This window comes from Physeter macrocephalus, chromosome 12 (genome assembly GCF_002837175.3).
Source record: "Physeter macrocephalus isolate SW-GA chromosome 12, ASM283717v5, whole genome shotgun sequence".
Classification (NCBI taxonomy): Eukaryota; Metazoa; Chordata; class Mammalia; order Artiodactyla; family Physeteridae; genus Physeter; species Physeter macrocephalus.
In genome coordinates, this window is record NC_041225.1 from 85,959,365 (window position 1) to 85,977,628 (window position 18,264).

At 47.5% G+C, this 18,264-nt stretch overlaps 1 protein-coding gene across 23 annotated transcripts in view; it reads left to right on the top strand.

The window, feature by feature from the left end:
• The window catches only part of DYSF (dysferlin), a 231,639-nt gene that overhangs the window by 73,987 nt on the left and 139,388 nt on the right, over nucleotides 1–18,264 (top strand). For all 23 annotated transcript variants that reach the window (XM_007111158.4, XM_007111166.4, XM_007111168.4 and 20 more), the window contains 4 exons: nucleotides 739–842; nucleotides 9,168–9,236; nucleotides 9,364–9,407; nucleotides 12,918–13,000. In XM_007111158.4, the coding sequence (XP_007111220.2) occupies nucleotides 739–842; nucleotides 9,168–9,236; nucleotides 9,364–9,407; nucleotides 12,918–13,000 (300 nt within the window). The remainder of the gene's footprint in view (nucleotides 1–738; nucleotides 843–9,167; nucleotides 9,237–9,363; nucleotides 9,408–12,917; nucleotides 13,001–18,264) is intronic.

Genomic DNA, 18,264 nt, shown 5'->3' on the forward strand with positions numbered 1-18,264 from the left:
TTTTTGATGATGGCCATTCTGACTGGTGTGAGGTGATACCTCATTTTAGTTTTTAAAAAAAATTTATTTATTTATTTTATTTTATTTATTTATGGCTGCATTGGGTCTTCGGTGCTCCACGTGGGCTTTTCTCTAGTTGTGGAGAGTGGGGGCTACTCTTCGTTGTGGTGTGTGGGCTTATTGCTGTGGCTTCTCTTGTTGTGGAGCATGGGCTCTGGGTGCACGGGCTTCAGTAGCTGTGGCATGCGGGCTCAGTAGTTGTGGCTTGTGGGCTCTAGAGCGCAGGCTCAGTAGCTGTGGGGCACGGGCTTACCTGCTCCGTGGCATGTGGGATCTTCCTGGACCAGGGATCGAACTCGTGTCCCCTGCATTGGCAGGTGAATTCTTAACCACTGTGCCACCAGGGAAGTCCCCAACTTCCAGTCTTTTTCTGGATTATTTACTGCTCTTAGCGATGTAGATTTCTAATCAGTCAATCAATTGGACCTGTTCTGAAAGCCTTTGAGAACGGGGCGGGGCGGGGGACAGTGAACCAGCTGTTTGGAGCTGGGCAAGGAAGCAGCACAGTGCCCTCAGCAGCTGCTATTCTGAGATGGTCCTTCCTCCCAGGAGCCCTGGGCTGAGGGGTCCATGGCGTCTCTCTCAGGGAGTCCCAGGACTGCGGGGAGACAGGTGGGAAGTGGGGGTTTTGAAGATGGGAGAGCAGGTGGGCAGTGATCAGCATGTCTTTCTCCTCAGTGGACGATGCCGTAATGGACAACGTGAAGCAGATCTTTGGCTTTGAGAGTAACAAGAAGAACTTGGTGGATCCCTTCATGGAAGTCAGCTTTGCGGGGAAAATGGTAAGGGGCCAGTAAACAAGAGGATTTGTGGGACGGTGACGACTGGGTATCCCTGTGCATGAGCACTGGATGTGCAGGACAGAGTGAGGCACACACAGTGCCCCCCATCAGAGGCATGTGCACACCGGGGACGGGGGGCTGATTGTGGGACATGGGGTGAGACACGCAGGCCCAGCTCTCTGGGACTGCCATGCACACACACGAGGACAGGTCTGCTCAGGCGTGTGAGACAGACACATAGGTGTGGATGGACACGGGGAGGACATATGGACGGTGGATAGATAGAGGAATATTTGGGGGAAAATTAAGTAATGGTCAGGAAACCAGATGTGAAGGCACAATGATAGGGAAACTTAAAAACAATGCAGTGAAAACATAATGATTATTTTAAAAAAGTTGTGGCAGGAGTTGGGCAGACTCCTTTCGGCCACACTGGTGGGGGCCCTAGGGATCATGTACCTCTCTTCCTTCCTGCCCAGAGGCAGGGCTGTTGCTCCAGTCCCTCTTGATTTCTGCCTGGGTCCCTCCCTCCATCCCACTCAGGGATGGCTTTGCCCACTTTCCAGGCTCTCCCTCGAATCCTCAGCCACTCTCAGGGTTCAGCCATCACCTCTCCACAGAGGAATCCACAGCTCTATTTAACTCTGACCCCTCTCTTCAGACACAGACCTCCCCATGCCTCTTCAAGTCTCTATATTCTGCCCCTCCAGCCCTTTAAAGGAGTCATCTGCTGCCCCAAACCGTCCCACTTCCAGAAGCCGCCATCCTTATCAGGTACCACCATCAAAGGCAGAAAATGTGGGCCTGCCTTGATTCGTCCCTCTTTTTTGACCTCCCTACATCAAACATGCCACCCCTAGCTCTTGCCTTCAAAAATCCCGAGGTCCTTTCCTGTCTCTATGCCCCTAGTCACTGTCATCTCTCCCCAGGGCAACACAACAACCTTGGGTCCGTTCTCTTGTCCGGGTTCTCCCCATAGAAATCCACCAGCATATTTAGTGTAAGACACAGTCCTGTCTGTAAAAGGAAGTTCAAACCGCATAACCTGGTTGACCAGGTCTCACCCAGCCGAACTTTGTCGTCTCATCTCCGTGGCCAATATTAGCTTGTACAGCTTTGCGAGAATGCAGTACATCTCTGCAGCCCGCTTGAAGCGGCGCCGAATTGAGCGGGTTTCAGCCCCACTGTCTCGCTCGTGGTGGGGGGTGCGGGGGGGGCGCGTGCGGGTACAAACCACACAGCCCGCCTGTCGCCCGTGCGTCCTCTCGTCTGCCCTGCGGGTCACGCCTCTACCTTTTGCCCGGGCCTGTGCACTCCGGAATTCCTTCCTGGCCCTTTCCCCCCGCAAGCGTGTTGCATCGTTCAAGGTTTAGCTTCCGTCACCCACAAAGGCCTGATGTGCTAGTTCGGCCCTCGGGGCTCTGCGTGGCCGATTGCACGGCCCTCTTTTAGCCTGTTTTCCGTTGCATTCCGGTGTTTGTTAGCATCTGTTGCTCGGACTTTCTGGGAGACAGCCCGATTTCGTTTACTCTGTAACCTCAGATGAGAGACTGGTGGAAATACTGGAAATAGGGGAGAATGACGTATCCGGAAGGTGCAGCCTCCGCCCCGGCTCCCAGAACCCTGCCGAGGCGCCTCTGAGCTTCGTGCCAACCTCAGGGAGCTGGCAGCGTGGGGTAGCGCCCTCCGGGGCCCCGCTGGCCTGGCCCAGAGGTCCACTGGCCGGCCGCAGCGCCAGGCTCCGGCGAGTTGAGTCGGATGACTTGGGTGTTAACAGGAAAATTGGAAACGGCAGAGGAGAAGGGCTTTGAACTGAGCCGAGTGGAGGGTGGGTGCAGACGGCTCCGCTTTGCTCCAGAGGCAGAGGCCGGAAGGAGGAGACACGCAGGTGTTATAGGACAACTGGGGAGGCGTTTACAGGCTTAACAACAAACGCTAAAAGCCTAGGGTGATGATGGAGGTGGTGTGGGCTCCCATTCACACAGCACTTTGCAGTGTGCTTTTTCACTTAATCTCTTCTTAGATTCATTTTGGAAAGATGTAGGGTCTGCCCGCCCATCCCACCAACAAAGGGACCCCTGAGGTCAGGGGCCGGATCGCTGAGGCCCAGGTGTGATTTCACAAACGGGAGGAAGGCCTTGGATAGCTTGTTTCCTCTGCCTGCCACCTGAAGTCCACACCCTTTCTCCCCTCTTCCCCACCCCGCCTCCCCCCGCCCCGTTTTATGTTTCTTTTCTTTCTTCTTTTATTATCAATGCACATATTTATTAAGGAATTTTGAAAAATGCAGAAAAAAGTAACATTATCCATAAGGCATCATACAAAGTTTATGTTTGGGGCCTATCTTTCTAGTTTTTAAAATTTTTATTTTTTTACTGTGTATCAATATTAGACACTGTTGAAACACTTTATTTTTTTAATATTTAAAAACATAAAGAAAAGTTGAAAGAATGGTTCAGTGAACACTTACCCCCTGGTATGGCCTCCACTTAGATGAAACAATTATGAACGTTTTGCTGCATTTACTTTCTCTTTCTCTCTGTGGATACCACCCCCCACCACCCGCCCCCAATCATTTGAAACCTAGTTGCACACTTTGCCCCTAAAGGCTTCAGCATGCACCTCCTGAGAAAAAGAAAATTCTTTGTAACTACAATAACATTATCACACCTAGGAAATTAACAATTATTTCCTACTCTTGTCAGATACTGGCTCATATAAATATTCTCTGATTATCCCCCAAATGTCTTTTAGAGCTGGTTTAATTTTGTTTTGATCTAAGACCCAACTGGAATTTATGCTCTGCATTAGTCTCTTCTGTAACAGTCTTTTACCCACCTCCATCATTCTCATCTTTCTCATCCCACAACATTGCATTTTTGAAAAGCCCAAGCCATTTGCCCATGTCCTGGATTTGTCCCATTGTTTCCTTCTGTGGTTGTTTAACTTCTTCTTGGCCCCTGTATTTCCTATAAACTGGAAGTTAGGTCTCAAGACCAGATTGCATTCAAATGAACTGTTTTGGCAGGAACGCATCATGGGTGATGTTTCATACGTGGTACTGAATCACAACAGGAAGCAAAATGTCAGCTTGTCCCATCGTCGGTAATGATTGATTACTTGGTTTACGTGGTGTCTCCAGATCTCTCCCTTGTCAAAGCACACACTCGCCTTTGTACTTTGCAGGTTATCTGTGGGCGATATCTCAATGTGTGCTGATGTCCTGTTTCCCAGCAACCTCTTACCTAATGGTCCATGAAGCCATTGACCTCCTTGCCTGAACAAGTCATTCACCTGGGGTGCAAAGCGGCGATTCCCTCATTATCATTCCTTCTCTCTTTATTAGCTGGTGTTTTTTGTAAAGAAGAGCTTCCCCTCCCCTCTTCGCTTTTGAGTGTTAATATGCCCCTAATACTTTTTATTAATTCAGTGTGTTAAAATCAGTTATGGTGCTGGTTGTGTGAACCGTCCTGCTGTTGGCCAGTGGGAGCGCCTTTGAGCTGTTCCTCCATCCCAGGCTAAGACAGGGTCTCAGGGGAAATGTCTGTGGGAGAGGTAACACGAATTTTAAACTCATTCACACTGGGGTGTAAATGCTCACTGTGGGTCTTACCAAAGTGCAGTTTTTGTTTGGGCTTGGGCTCAGAGTCTGATGCCCTTAGGAGGGACCGTGATGGGATGGATGAATGAAAGGCAGGAAGGAAGCAGGAAGGTTGGCTGGACAATACTGCTGGACACTTACTCCAAGGACCGGGATGAATTTTCCCAGCTTGACAGATGGGAAAGTCATGTCTCAAGATTGTTTTTATTCCACATTCCCAACATGGTAGGGTGCTGTGATGATGGCTAGAACCAAGACTGACCTGCCTTCAAATTCAGTGGCTTGCCTTGGAGCTGAGTCTCAGAGCTCTGGGGCTCCTAGCTGCTACTGGGTCCCTGCCAGCACCTTGATCTCTCTAGGTCTTCTCCTGTTCTGAGATGCCCTTGGCTGGCCCTGGGGATTTTTCTAGGAAGGTGCAGATGTCTGGGGAAGGTGATTGAGGTAGGGGACCTGGCCCAGGCAAGGGAATATATAAAGCTGATTGGTGGCTGGGCTCCTGAATGAAGCTGCACCCTCCATTTTCCCTCTAGAAGGAAGGGGCTTATGAAGGAGGCAGTTGAGACCCTCCATCTTCTGGTGGTCCCCAGGTCTCTGTGTCCCCTGCTCTCTGCCCCAGCCACGTCGTCATGGCTTCCCCCAACTCTCTCTGCTACCTTTATCACCTGTGTCATCCTGCCTGTCCTCTCTCTGTCTCTGGTGTGTCACTTTTTCTCATTCATCCTTTTCTGAAATGAAAAGCCCTGGGGATCTGTCCTCTGTGTGCCTACTCACCCAAGCCTGGCCCTCTTTGCATTTCCTCTAATGGACACTTGGTGGCACTGTTATCTAAGATGTGAACCATACCTGATTTGGCCAAGCTACTGAGAGAGAAGGTTGCTGTGTGTGTGCACTCACACACACATATCACACTTCTTTATGGTATGGGGCAAGGACAGGGGAGGTACTTGGAGGGCAGAGTGGGAGACTAAAGCAACTTTTTTATTTTCCAAGAGTAAAACCTATTAATCATAAAAAGATGAAAAAATCAGAGAAAAGCAAGGAAAATGAAAAAAATTAAGCACATTTCTGCACACCACCTTGGAGATGCCCACTATTAACATTTGTTTATATCTCCTGCTAGTATGTTTTCCTCCCTGTAGCTCTCACTCCTTCTCTCTGTTGCACACCCCCCAACCCTGGCCCTGCCCCGCCCCACTGGAAAAGAAAAATTAGATTCAGAATATAGTTGATCTTCGTTATTCACAGATTCTGTATTTGCAAATTTGCCTACTCGCTAAAATTTATTTGTAACCCCAAATTAATCCTTATGGTGCTTTGGTGATCATTTGCAAAGCTGTGAACAATTTGAGTCAGCTGAGGTTGCATGTTGCCAGCTGAGCTGAAACAATGTGATTCCCTTCTTGTTTCAGCTCTCATGGTGTAAGTGTGTCCTTTTCCTGGTCTATTTAGTGTCATGCTTTTTGCATTTTTTGTGCTTTTTGCTGGTGATTTCAGTGTTTACAATGGTTCCCGGGTGTAGTGCTGAAATGCTGTCTAGTATTTCTCTGTGTAAGAAGGCTGTGACGTGCCTTATGGAGAAACTATATATTAGGTAAGCTTCATTCAGGCATGAGTTAGAGTGCTGTTGGCTGTGAGTTCAGTGTTAATGAATCCACAATATATAATAAAAAACGGTGTTTTGAAACAGAAACACACATAAAACAAGGTTATTGGTGAGTTGACAAAAAAATGTTGTGACAGAGGCTTGCAGGAACCTAACCCTGTATTTCTCTTAGGAGCAATGCTTCAGTGTTCAACAGCTCATGTTCTTGGTGACTTACAATGTGTAGTTAGAATGTTTAACTACCGCCAGTAATGAGAATCCACTATATCTGTGTGGTTTGGTAAAGTGCTTTTATCACCTAACATTTCCTTAGGTTATTAAATAGTCTTTGAAATCAATTTTTTGATGGCTTTGATGGCTGCATAATATTCCGTGAGATGATATAACATAAATTTTAATCTATTTTTGGATTTTTTTTTTGAAATTGTCCTCTTTTATGAACAACTCTGTGACAAACATCAGTGTACAGGACTCTGTCTACACTCTGATTGGTTTTCCATGGGAAAGTTTCTAGAACTGGGTCAGAGGACATGCTTATTTTTAAGTATTTGATACAGGTGGCCAAATAGCCCTCCAGAAAGGGTGTAATAAATACACTCCATCAGAAAGGGAAAGAGGGTAAAAAATAAAAAGGCTCAGAGAGGAGGAGGAGGAGGAGGGAGAGAGAGAAGGGGAGGAGGAGGAGGAGAGGAAGCTTGGTGCTGCCTTGGCTGAGTGCGGAGAGTGAAGCAGGGTGTGGGAAGGCAGCTGGGGACTTCTAGGGCCAGAGGCAGTGCTGGCCTAGGTGGGCGGAACCTGCTATGTTCAGGCTCCCAAACCCACTTCTCGGTGGCTCTCTCACGGGGAGCCTCCAAGGGCAGCCCGGAGGAAGCGATTGCTGGGGAGGCCTTCGACTACCTGTGGCAGGGCTGGGGGAGGGTGGGGACAATCTGTGCCTTCTTGTCCAGGGAGCTGAGGAGTGATGTTGCCCGGGTCTCTCAGCTGTGTCTGATTAACGTGTCTTCCCTCCTTTCCTTCCTTCCTTCCTCCCTCCCTCCCTTCCTCCCTCCCTCCCTTCCTCCCTCCCTTCCTTCCTATTTTAAACTTTTGTTCATCTAAGTTTTGAATTAGGTAATACATTTATTATGCCCACCATATACATTTATGCATCCATCATTTTGCATCCTTCTCGCTTAATTATACATATGCTGCACACATCTGACCATCAATTCTTACCTTTTACCCCTTTAACACAAACGGTTGCACATGATACTCACTGTTCTGCACCTTTGCTTTTTTCACTTAATAATATAACTTGGAAGTTGTTTCATATCACAGAGCTCTTTCATTCTTCTAGGGCTACACAGTGCTCCATTCTGTGGATGGATCACACTTTATCTAATCTGTCCTCTGTTGGTGGACACGTGGGTTGTTCCACGTCCTCCCTAGTTGGAGCCATGCTGCAGTGAAGAACCTGCACGTGTTATTCTGCACACGTGCAAGTCTTTCTGTAGGATACTGTCTAGAGGTAGAACTGGTAGGTCAGAGGGCACTTGCATTTGTAATTTTGAACGATAGTGGCCAGTTGCCCTTTGGAGGGGTTGAGCTGTTCTCTTTTCCCACCAGCAAAATCCTAGCGTGCAGTTTCCCCATTGCCTTGCCAAGAGAGGGCTGTCAGGCTTTAGAGATTTTTGTGAATCTGCTAGATGAGACATGGTATCTCATTCATTTTGTTTTTGTTTCTTTTATTTTGAGGGAGATCAAGCATCTTTCTGTGTGCTTTACAGCCCTTTGTGCATCCACTCCTGAGAACTGTGTGTCCCACTTTGCCTTTTGTTCCATCTGATTGTTGGATCTCTTCTTTCCTTACTCCTTTCTTTGCTCACACAAGGGCCAAATCTCGGCACCCATCCCTGCCCCCAGACTTTGCCTGGGCTCTTCTCACAGGGGCACAGGGGCTGGTACTGGGTGGATCAGGGATGGAGACAAAGTCCTGGCCCCTAGGGAGGCCACACCCTCATTCGATGGAGGGCCCAAAGCCCCCAGTCTGGTCAGGTGCTCATTAGATGAGAAAATGCATGTAAATGCTTCACACAATCAGGGCCCACAGTAAATGCTCTGAGGAAGGCTGCTCACTGTTTCCGTGTGTAGGACACACACACCTTCCAGGATCTGTATGTCTGAAGCAGAGTCTTCACCTGCTGCCCTGTGTGGGTACAGGATGTCCTGGGCTGGCTAAGGGAGCTGGTGCCTCCCTGGGGACTCCCAGGGCAGAGTAGAACACACAAGCCGCTGGTTTGGATCTGGTTTCCACCTCTGCTAGGTTTCTTGTTTGTGGAAAGCCCAGTCTTATGAGCAGGGCTGACTGGAGGCAGACTGTGGCCTATGAGGTTTGGTCTTCACTGAATTTTCCTCTCTCAGATGCAGGTGCATGGCCCCCGGCTCTGGCCCTCCATCTCCTCTTTCCTCTCCCCCTCCCTCCATCTCTTTTTTTTTTTTGCGGTACGCGGGCCTCTCACTGTTGTGTTGCGGAGCACAGGCTCCGGACGCGCAGGCTCAGCGGCCATGGCTCACGGGCCCAGCCGCTCCGCGGCATGTGGGATCCTCCCGGACCGGGGCACGAACCCGCGTCCCCTGCATCGGCAGGCGGACTCTCAACCACTGCGCCACCAGGGAAGCCCCTCCCTCCATCTCTAATCTCCTGGGTTCACAGTCTTCCAAAGCGGCAGGTGATCTGGGCTGACGGGCAAAGGGGATTGCCTCAGACTCCAGGACTCCTGGGAAAGCTGGTCTGGATGCAGGGCCCCATATTTAGGGTCATGGCCATAATGGGAGGTGAGGGAGGAGAATTTCCAGTCAGAGGTATGAGATAAGGAAGAAGGGTTGTGACATTCAAACAATGTATCCCTCTTAACTCCCTCCACCCCATGCCCCATTGGGTCTGACCTACCATTGAGCTTTGTCTCTAGAAAGATTCCCTGTGTCTGAGCCCACTGCACCAGGCTCCATGGCCCCCAGGGCCTTCTGCCCAGCCCAAAGCGTGGCCAGCATGGCAGAGAATGGCTGCTGGCTGGTGTGGTGGTCTCTGAGGGAGCCCAGAGTCCCCTCAAAGCTCCATCCACCTGTGCTCTGTGTCTTCTAGCTCTGCAGCAAGATCCTGGAGAAGACGGCCAACCCTCAGTGGAACCAGAGCATCACGGTGCCTGCCATGGTGAGCCTCACCCCCATGAGCCCACCCCAGGAGGCCTGGGCTCCCAGCCTACCCAGGTCCCGCCCGCATCCCGGACTTCTGCTTCTTCAGAAGGACCCCACCCAACCCGTCTCTCTTCCCTCCTTAGTTTCCCTCCATGTGTGAGAAAATGAGGATTCGTGTCATAGACTGGTGAGTTCTGTGTCCCGGGGTCTTTAGAGCTGGCTGTTGTCAGGGGTCACTTGGTCCTTCGGTTTCCTTTTGTTCAGTCTGCATGAAGTGGGAGAGTCTGTTTCAGGTGAGGTAGTTTCCTCTGGGGGAGACCAGAGAAGGAGAGGGTGTGGGCTGTTGGGAAGCTTACAACCTTGCTTGAGGGCAGCCAGGCGGGGCTGGAACAGCTCCAGGAACCAGAGATCCCTGAGGCCAGGAGGGGCCAGGAAGGCTTCCTGGAGGAGGTGAGGTTTTGGGAAGTTCAGGATGAAGGCATTCTAATGAAGAGAGGGTCATAAGCAGAGGCATGGAAGCTGGAAAGAGCAGAGCTTCCAGGAGGGTGGGCTGTGATGCTCCAAGTGTTGGTAGGATGAAACGGGTCTCCAGGCTGGGGAAGTGGGTCCGCTTACCCAAGCAGGGGATGCCACTGCCGGCTTTTAGCAGGGGAGGGCAAGAGTCACACGGTCATCTTAGAAAATGAGTATCTAACCCTTGCTGAGCGTCTGTGTGCTCCAGGCCCTCCTCCCAGTGAGCACTTTACATGCGTGTCTCACCTGATGCTCACCTCGACTCCAGGCACGGCCCGACCTTGCAGATGAGGGAGTAGGTTCGAATAGACTGAGTACCCTGTACGAGGGGACAGCTGGGAAGCAGCCGAGGCCAGGCTCGAACAAGCCTGTGCTCCCTCCACCCGTGCGCTTAACCACCGTGCCGTGCCGACCCCTCCGCGTTGAGCCTTCTCTCACGCCCGAGGGCTGTTAGGAGTCCCCACGCGTGATCTCCAGGACCTTCCCTACATCAGCCTTTCCCAAAAGAGAGAGTTGTCCTTTCTCTGCCCCCAAAAAGTCTTGGCTGTGCGGTTCCCGGCGTGTTGTCCTTTGGTCTCAGGCCCATGGCACCCCCAGCCAGGAGGATAATGAGAGACTAGGGAAAACCCCCAGGCCACAGAGCCATTAAAGTGTGCGCCAGGTCCCCAGCCCGAGAGAAGACAGCTTGGGAGAATTAGAGGAGAGGAAGGGAGCGCGAGGGGGGGCGAGGGGGGAGGAGAGGCCTCTGGGGCCCTGCCCGCCTGTATGCTCTGTGGGAGGTGCTTTGGGGGCAATGTGCTCTACGTCCACGGAGCCATCCTTCACCTCGCTGTGTGCGCGCGCGCGTGTGTGCGCTGGGTGCGTGCCTGGGCGTGGCAGTGTGAGTGGGTGCATGCGGGCATGCGCGCACAAGGGCGCCGCGTCCCCTGTGTTGTGGATGGCCTCGCCCGAGTCCGTGTGAGCCGTGTGAGGCATCGGCATACTGTACAATCCAAACACATTACCGAATCTGGTGGCTGCCTCTCTGGTTTAGGCTGAAGTGGCATTTTTATTGTGAGTCTATTTTCAGACTTGCTGTATTTTCCAAAAGCAACCCCAAGCCCCAAAACCCAAGTCTTGGCCAGAAAGCATTCTGTTGCTGCAAGTTCCTATCCAGAAAAGTGCTTTCTTCCCAGAAATCTCAGATAAACTTGTGTTATTACCTGAATCCTAGAAATACGATATGGTCCATATGGCCTTTTCTCTGTAACTTAATCTGCCATTCAGTTCTCAAAGAATTTCTTTCATTAAAAGACAAAACCCCCCCAAACTACCCCCTGCCCACCAAAAAAAACCTGACACAAAATCTCTCTCCTCTCATTCTCTTTCCCTTCTCACCAGCTTCAGTTAAGACCAGAGGTGAGAAATCCTATTCCTCTCCAAGGGCTGGTCTTTTCTAGGGGTTGGTCATGAAGGCAGTTTAAAAGTGTCATCAACTGTCAATTATCTGGTATTGATAATCTTACTGTAAAATGTTTAAGGGAATTTTTACTTTCCAGTTCATATTAACGTCATTCACCAGGAAAAGGGATACAGATCTGTGCTGACAATTCACTCTTCCTAATGTAGCCCCCGCCCTGAGAGAAAACTTTAAAGCTTAATCACCTCCCTGGGAAATACAGAGAGGAAGGAAGGGAGCAGCAGAGATCTGGTATCTCATGGCTTTAAGATTTAAAAGAAAAATGAAATTGCCATGCCCAGGCGGGTCTTTCACAATGGGGCGCGTGGGTGTCATCTCCTGAAGCCTCCTGTGGCCAAAGGATGCACAGCAGGGAGAGAGGGCCTACTGGGCCCCAAGAGGAGGGAAGATGCACGTGGGGAACCTTCTGGAAGGAGGTAGATCCTGCCCCATCCAGCGTTTCTCAGTCTCAGCACTATGACATTTTTGGACCGGAAAAGTCTTTGCAGTGGGTGACTGTCCTGTGCATTGTAGGATGTTTGGCTACAACCATGGCCTCTCTCTACCACTCCCCTCCATACCAAAAGTGTTTCCAGACGTTGCCAAATGTCCTGGGGTCAAAATCACTGGATTGAGAACTCTAGGTCTAGCCTGGCAAGGAAGCAGCAGGTTGCTGCAAGCATAGCTCTGGTTTCCATGTCAGGCATATTCTGCTCAAATCCCAGCTTTGCCATCCTGCCTACCTCAGCTTCTTCATCTGAAATTGGGGCTAATTGCAGAACTTGCCTCATAGGGCCAACAGGAGGATTAAATGAGCCAAGTCACGTGACGGTGTTAGCACACTGCTTGGCTCTCAGGAGGCGTCCAATAAATGCTGGCTATTACTGTATATGATTGTTAGGGGGGCAGGTGTGGGGCACAGAGGAAGGGTCTGCACAAGACAGTAAGTCCTCAAGCTTCTCCCCATGGTCCCCTATGCTGGCTGGGGAGGGGAGAGGCCTTCTCCTGGGAGGCAGGACAGGCCCCGTATTGTAGACAGAAGCCACGTGGGCCACGGCATGAGCACTGGACCTGGAGTCTGGACACCAGGGTTTCAGTTCTGGCTCTGCCCCTCCCTCCCAGGCTGACCTCGGGCAAGGACCTTCTGGCTCCGAGCCTCAGTTTCTTCATCCATGCAAAAGAGATGTTAGTAAGAGTACCTGTTCCTCAAGGCTGCTGTGAGGATCCTTGGAGATAAGGGGGTTTAAAAGTGCTTTGTCACATACAGAATCAGATATAAAAAAGAGCTATGCATTAGCTACCATAAGCTAATTAAGGCTGTGGCCTTGGAGATAGTTTCTTCCTGGTCATCTGGTTTTCTCCTTGGTCCGGGTATGTCTTGGCTTCTAGAGCCTTGCTCTCCCTGGGCCTGGGGGTCTGGTTCTCTGAGTGGCCTCCTGCTCCCCTGCCCTGCCTCCTGCCTCAGGTCTCCTCCCTTTCAACCTGCAGCTGTGCCCACAGACCTCCAGCCTGGCTGATGGGATGCTGATGGTGGCGGGGGGGATGGACTGGGTCCCCCCTAGAGGAGTCTTGAGTAACACTTTCTTTCCAGTCTCTTCTTGCCTAGGATTATTAGGCCTCCATAACATACCCCGTGTGAAGACTGGGACCCCTAATGATGTATAACCGAGGTCGTTTCCTTCCTGGGTGGGCTGTGGCCTGTGATCCCCCTCCCCTGTTCACGCCGTTTCTGCCCCTTTGCTCTAGGGACCGCCTCACGCACAACGACATTGTGGCCACCACCTACCTGAGTATGTCGAAAATCTCTGCCTCTGGAGGAGAAATAGAAGGTACGTTCCCCCTTTGTGCTGCCCTCTGGCCCCCCATGCTCTCCCGTGTTCCACCCCTACTGTCTTGAGAGTTTGTAGAAAAGGGAAGATTATAAGGTCTTTGCTGCCCATTTTCCAGGGAGAAGGGCTCTGGCCAATGAGAGGGATGGGTTTGCATTTAGGACTGGCCCACTTTGGATGGTGGGATACACCACCGAATAGCATAGAGAGGATTCATTCCTGCAGATGATATTGGTGGCTGTGGCCACACCATCCACTGGATTCTAGGTTGGCTGACTGTGTTCTAGCAGCTTCTGTTTTGAAATAGCTTTCATTGGCCTGTGAACAAGTAGTTCATGATCATTTTGTACAATTTAAAAGAGATAGTCTGAAAGAACAATATAAAATTTACTCACAAAATTATCCATAAGCCTACCCTCCCAGATAAGAGGTAAATACAAATATTCTGGGACCTGTTTGTCTGCATGTATGTACATGAAAAACATTGCTTTGAAACAGTTTTCAATTGTTTTGAAAATTGCTTTTTGTCACTTGGCAATACAACATAGATGTTTACTCATCTTATTAAATATTCTTCTACAATATGATTTTAAATGAATACACACATTCCATGGTGTGAATGCACCATAGTCCACATTAACTAAATGTTGAATAGTTAGGTGTTTTCTAATTTTTCCATGTTATAAACAGCTAACTTGATATTGAATATTTTTGTAGCTGAATCTTTATGTAATTCGTGATTTTTCTTTTGCATAAATACCTAGAAGTGGAATTTCTGTGTTGAAAGATTTGAACATTTTAGGGACTTCCCTGGTAGTCCAGTGGCTAAGACTCCGTGCTCCCAATGCAGGGGGCCCAAGGTTCGATCCCTGGTCAGGGAACTAGGTCCCACATGCCACAACTAAGCCCTGGCCCAGCCAAATAAATAAGTAAAAAAAAAAAATAAATATTTTAAAAAGATTTGAACATTTTGAATCTTTTGGTATATATCAAAATTGCCCTACAAAAAGACTGGACTAATTTACACTCTAATCACTCAAGCTTATTTTGCTGCACCCTCATCAACCAAATGCAAAATAATGGTATTTAAAAAGAACTTTGTCAATTTGTTGGGTGAATTTCATTGTTGCCTTAATTTTATTTCATTGATATCTGGTAAAGTTGACCACTGTAAATTTTAAAGTATTTTAATAATTATCTTATACTTACAAATTATATATATTTATATACTTTTAAATTTATTCTGTTGTAAATTGCCTATTCATGCTTTTGTCTATATTTCTGATGCTATGCTTGTCTTTTTCTCATTGTTTTCTAAGAGTTGTGTATGTATGTGGAGGTTAATTTTCTCCCATCATATATGTTGTAAATAATTTTTGTCAGTCTTATTTCATCATTTAATAGTTTTTAACATATGGAAATTAAAAAATTTTACATAGCCAAATATATTAATCTTTTCCTTAGTGAATTAGGAAAGGGTTTAACATTACTTTTTTCAAAATTGTTCTTTGGTGATACCAATGCTATATATTGAATAATCTTTTCCCTGCGTTTTGAATTGCCACTTTTATCCCATACTAAATTCCTAAATGTGTTCTTGGGCCTATTTCTTGATTTTCTATTATCTTTAATTGGTATGTCTGCTTATTACTTCTTAGGTTTTGGTATCTGAGCTATGCTGGCTCTGTAAAATTAATTGGAAAGATTTAAAGTCTTTTCTAACATCTGGAACAGTTTATATATCATAAGAATATAGTCTTTTGAGGGTTTGAAAGAATTCACCCATAAAACCATATGGGCTGGGTGCCCTTTTTGAGTGGGTGTTGCACTCGCTCTTTAAAACCCTTTCAGTTTCTCCTGTGATCATTGGTATTTTTAGTTTGTTACTTTTACTATAGTTAATTTTGATAATCTACATTTTCCTAGAAAAACATTCATTACACTGAGGTCTTCTGATTTTTTTACTTATAGTGTTGTGTGGAGTAATCTTTTATAATTTAAACAATTCTCTCTACTTTCTTACTTCTAATGAAATATGTTTGAATTTTCTTTTTTCTTGACTAGGCTTGTTAGAAGTTTTTTTTTCTCCCTACTTTATTGGACTTTTCAAAGAATCTGCTTTTGGATTTAGATATTAATTCTAATATTTTCTAATTTTTTATCCCCTCATCTTTCTACTCTTTAGCTCTCTTTAGACTTATTTTGTTGTGTACTTTTTAACTTTCTAGTTAACTTCTTGTGTTCATTTTAAATATTTCTTATTTAAATAATGGAAGTATGGTTTCTGCTCCATATGTCATGCTTTTGGCCTTCAGCAAACCCCAAGGTTATATTTATCTCTACTTTTTACATTTAAATATTTAATCTATTTTGAATTTATTTTGGTGTGTTTTCTGAGACTGATTTGATTCCTTTGTAGGTAATCTTTTTTTTTTCTGACTAGATGCTGTTTGTAGGAATGTCTCTTTTGCCTTGCAGTTTAAAAAATACCTTTGATCTGCCTAGGTGCAGGTCCATTTTTCTTGAATTTTGTCTGAGACATAGTGAATCCTTAAATCTGAGTTGAGGGATGATTTCATTTACTCTTTTTTTTTTTAACATCTTTATTGGAGTATAATTGCTTTACAATGGTGTGTTAGTTTCTGCTTTATAACAAAGTGAATCAGTTATACATATACATATGTTCCCATATTTCTTCCCTCTTGCGTCTCCCTCCCACCCTCCCTATCCCACCCCTCTAGGTGGTCACAAAGCACTGAGCTGATCTCCCTGTGCTATGCGGCTGCTTCCCACTAGGTATTTATTTTACGTTTGGTAGTGTATATATGCCCATGCCACTCTCTCACTTTGTCACAGTTTACCCTTCCCCCTCCCCATATCCTCAAGTCCATTCTCTAGTAGGTCTGTGTCTTTATTCATTTACTCTTACATTGTTTACCCGAGCAGCTGAAGGCAGGGTGTGGGAGGGGTAAGAGGGGAGCTCTGGAACCAGGCAGCTTGAGAGAGTTGCTCCAGTCTCCTCCCACCAGTCCCAGCCTTATAAGGTTCTTGTAAGGATCCAGTGAGATTATAAATGTTACATTCTGGTACATAATAAACCCCAAAGTAATGTCTGTTGTTTAGTATTGCTACTACTGGCTTTCTGCATCCCTAATCTGATTTTTCTTCCCACTGTACCAATTCTGCTTTTTGCTGCTTCCCATGTGGTTTAAAATTGACTATTGCATTTTTAGTTTCTTGTCATGCCTTCCTTTCCCTCTGTCTTTCTTTTTATATTTTCTTTTTCCTCTTTGTTCTCTCCCTCAAGTTTTGTTTTGTTCCACAAAAACTATGTCTTCTTGCACTCTGCTGAGGATTCCAAATCGTTTCCTGAGAATTTCAGGTGAACACTCTCTTGAATCTTACAGATGCTATTTCCTCCCTGTTTCCCTATACTGGTTGGCCCTCTGTTTTCCCCCTCCCCCTTTACTCTCACAAGATCTGGTCAGTGTTGGTGTCTTTCCACAGACAGGATGTGTGGGTCTCTGTCCACCCATCTTCTCAGATCTTTATCTGGAGGACAGGTTAGCATGCCCAGTTTCTGGAAGATTCCACCTAGCACTCCTGAAGTTGACCAATCCCTTCTAGATTCTCTGAAACATTAAAAAAAAAAAACCTTTGAATTATAGAAAATTCAAACCTACATAAAAGTAAAGAATTCTACAATGAACTCTCAGGTGCCCTTACTCAGCTTTAACATCTAGCTGCTTTCTGTCATTCTGATTTCATCGTTGATACTTGTAATTGGTGGAATACACAAAAACTCCCTTCCAGAAGTCACTGCTATGTGGGCTCCTCCTGCCCCAGCCCCTCCCCCTCCCAACTGTGGGAACTGCTGGTCCCTGGATGCGGTGCTTCTTCTGTGACGGCTGTTCCGAGAATTGGATGTAGAGGTAGAAAGATTGGAGGTGGGGGCTGTGTATCATGGGAGTGGGTGGGAGAGAGGGTATTCTAGGCTCCTCGTGGATCAGAACTCCTGGCATGGAAGGAACCTCTTCTCCAGTTTCCTGGCTGGTGCCATCCCTGTCTCTGAGTCCAAGGACAGACGCTGGTACAGCACAAAGTGACCTTCTGACTGTTTCCCAACAGCTGCTGTTTCATGAGGTTACAGCTGCACCAGCTGTCAGCCACCTGAGGGAGAGTTTAGATCTGTGTGCCCCCATCAGTCTTCAGGTCTGGTGGTGGTGTTGACCTTGATCTTTTCCAGGGTCATCATGAATATTTGAACGGGAACGTGAGAAAGATGTTTATTTGGCCACTAGATGGCGCTCAGGCCATGGGCAACCCCGCGTCGTTCAGGGACCACTGGCTCCCACAGATTGTTTTGGGCTTAAATGAGAATCTTCTTGCCACCAGCTAACCGGTTTTAGATGTGCAGTTAAATAGCTTGATCTATGTAGCAATAAAAGAGTTAGACTTACTGCTCAAACTGGAGCTGTTCTTCCCAAGCTCTCTCTAGGCCCGGAAGGTTAGCCCTTGCCTCTCTCCCTGCCAAGCTTTTCCCACTTGTCCTGAGGCCACCTCAGAATGTCGACCCAACTTTCAGATCTTTGTGTTTTTCTCCACACTGGCGTGTTCTAGAACATCTGGGTGATGCATGGCCCTTGATTTCCCCACTGCTCTCAAAACCCAAACTAAAGCAAACTGTAAAAATGGGTTCTTTCTCTATATTCCCTGGCGTCACAGTTCACCAGATTATTTGATCCAACTAGGAGTTTTTGTTTTCGTGTTTCGTTTTTATTTCCAGCTAGGACAGGACCTAACACTAGCCTCTTAAGCACCTCTGCCCACAAGTTTGCCTGGGCACACTTAAGTATTCCTTGGACCCTGTGCTCCAAAACATTTAGTAAAAAATTTGTTTTTTAACAAGGAGTGCTTTTCTTAGAAGCTGCAGTACTTTCGAAAGGTAACAGGAACATGAGACCCATGAAACCTACACAGATTCTTTTATAACTTTGTACATACGAAAATCGTGCTACATAAATAGCACTCAGGCAGTTTTTTCCACAGCTACGAAATCCAAAGTTCGTTTCTTTTTGTCTTTGGAACGTAGATGATGAGGATTTCCCAGCAGTTCTTGGTTTCTCCTCCTGCCTGGCGCGGGCTGGTGTCAGGCAGCCAAGCCGTGGGCGTGGGAGATGGGCTGAGAGGAGAGGGAGAGGCAGGGCTGGCCGCAGGTAATGGCCTCAGCTTCTCCAGGAGACGCGGGGTCCCAGGCTGGGAGG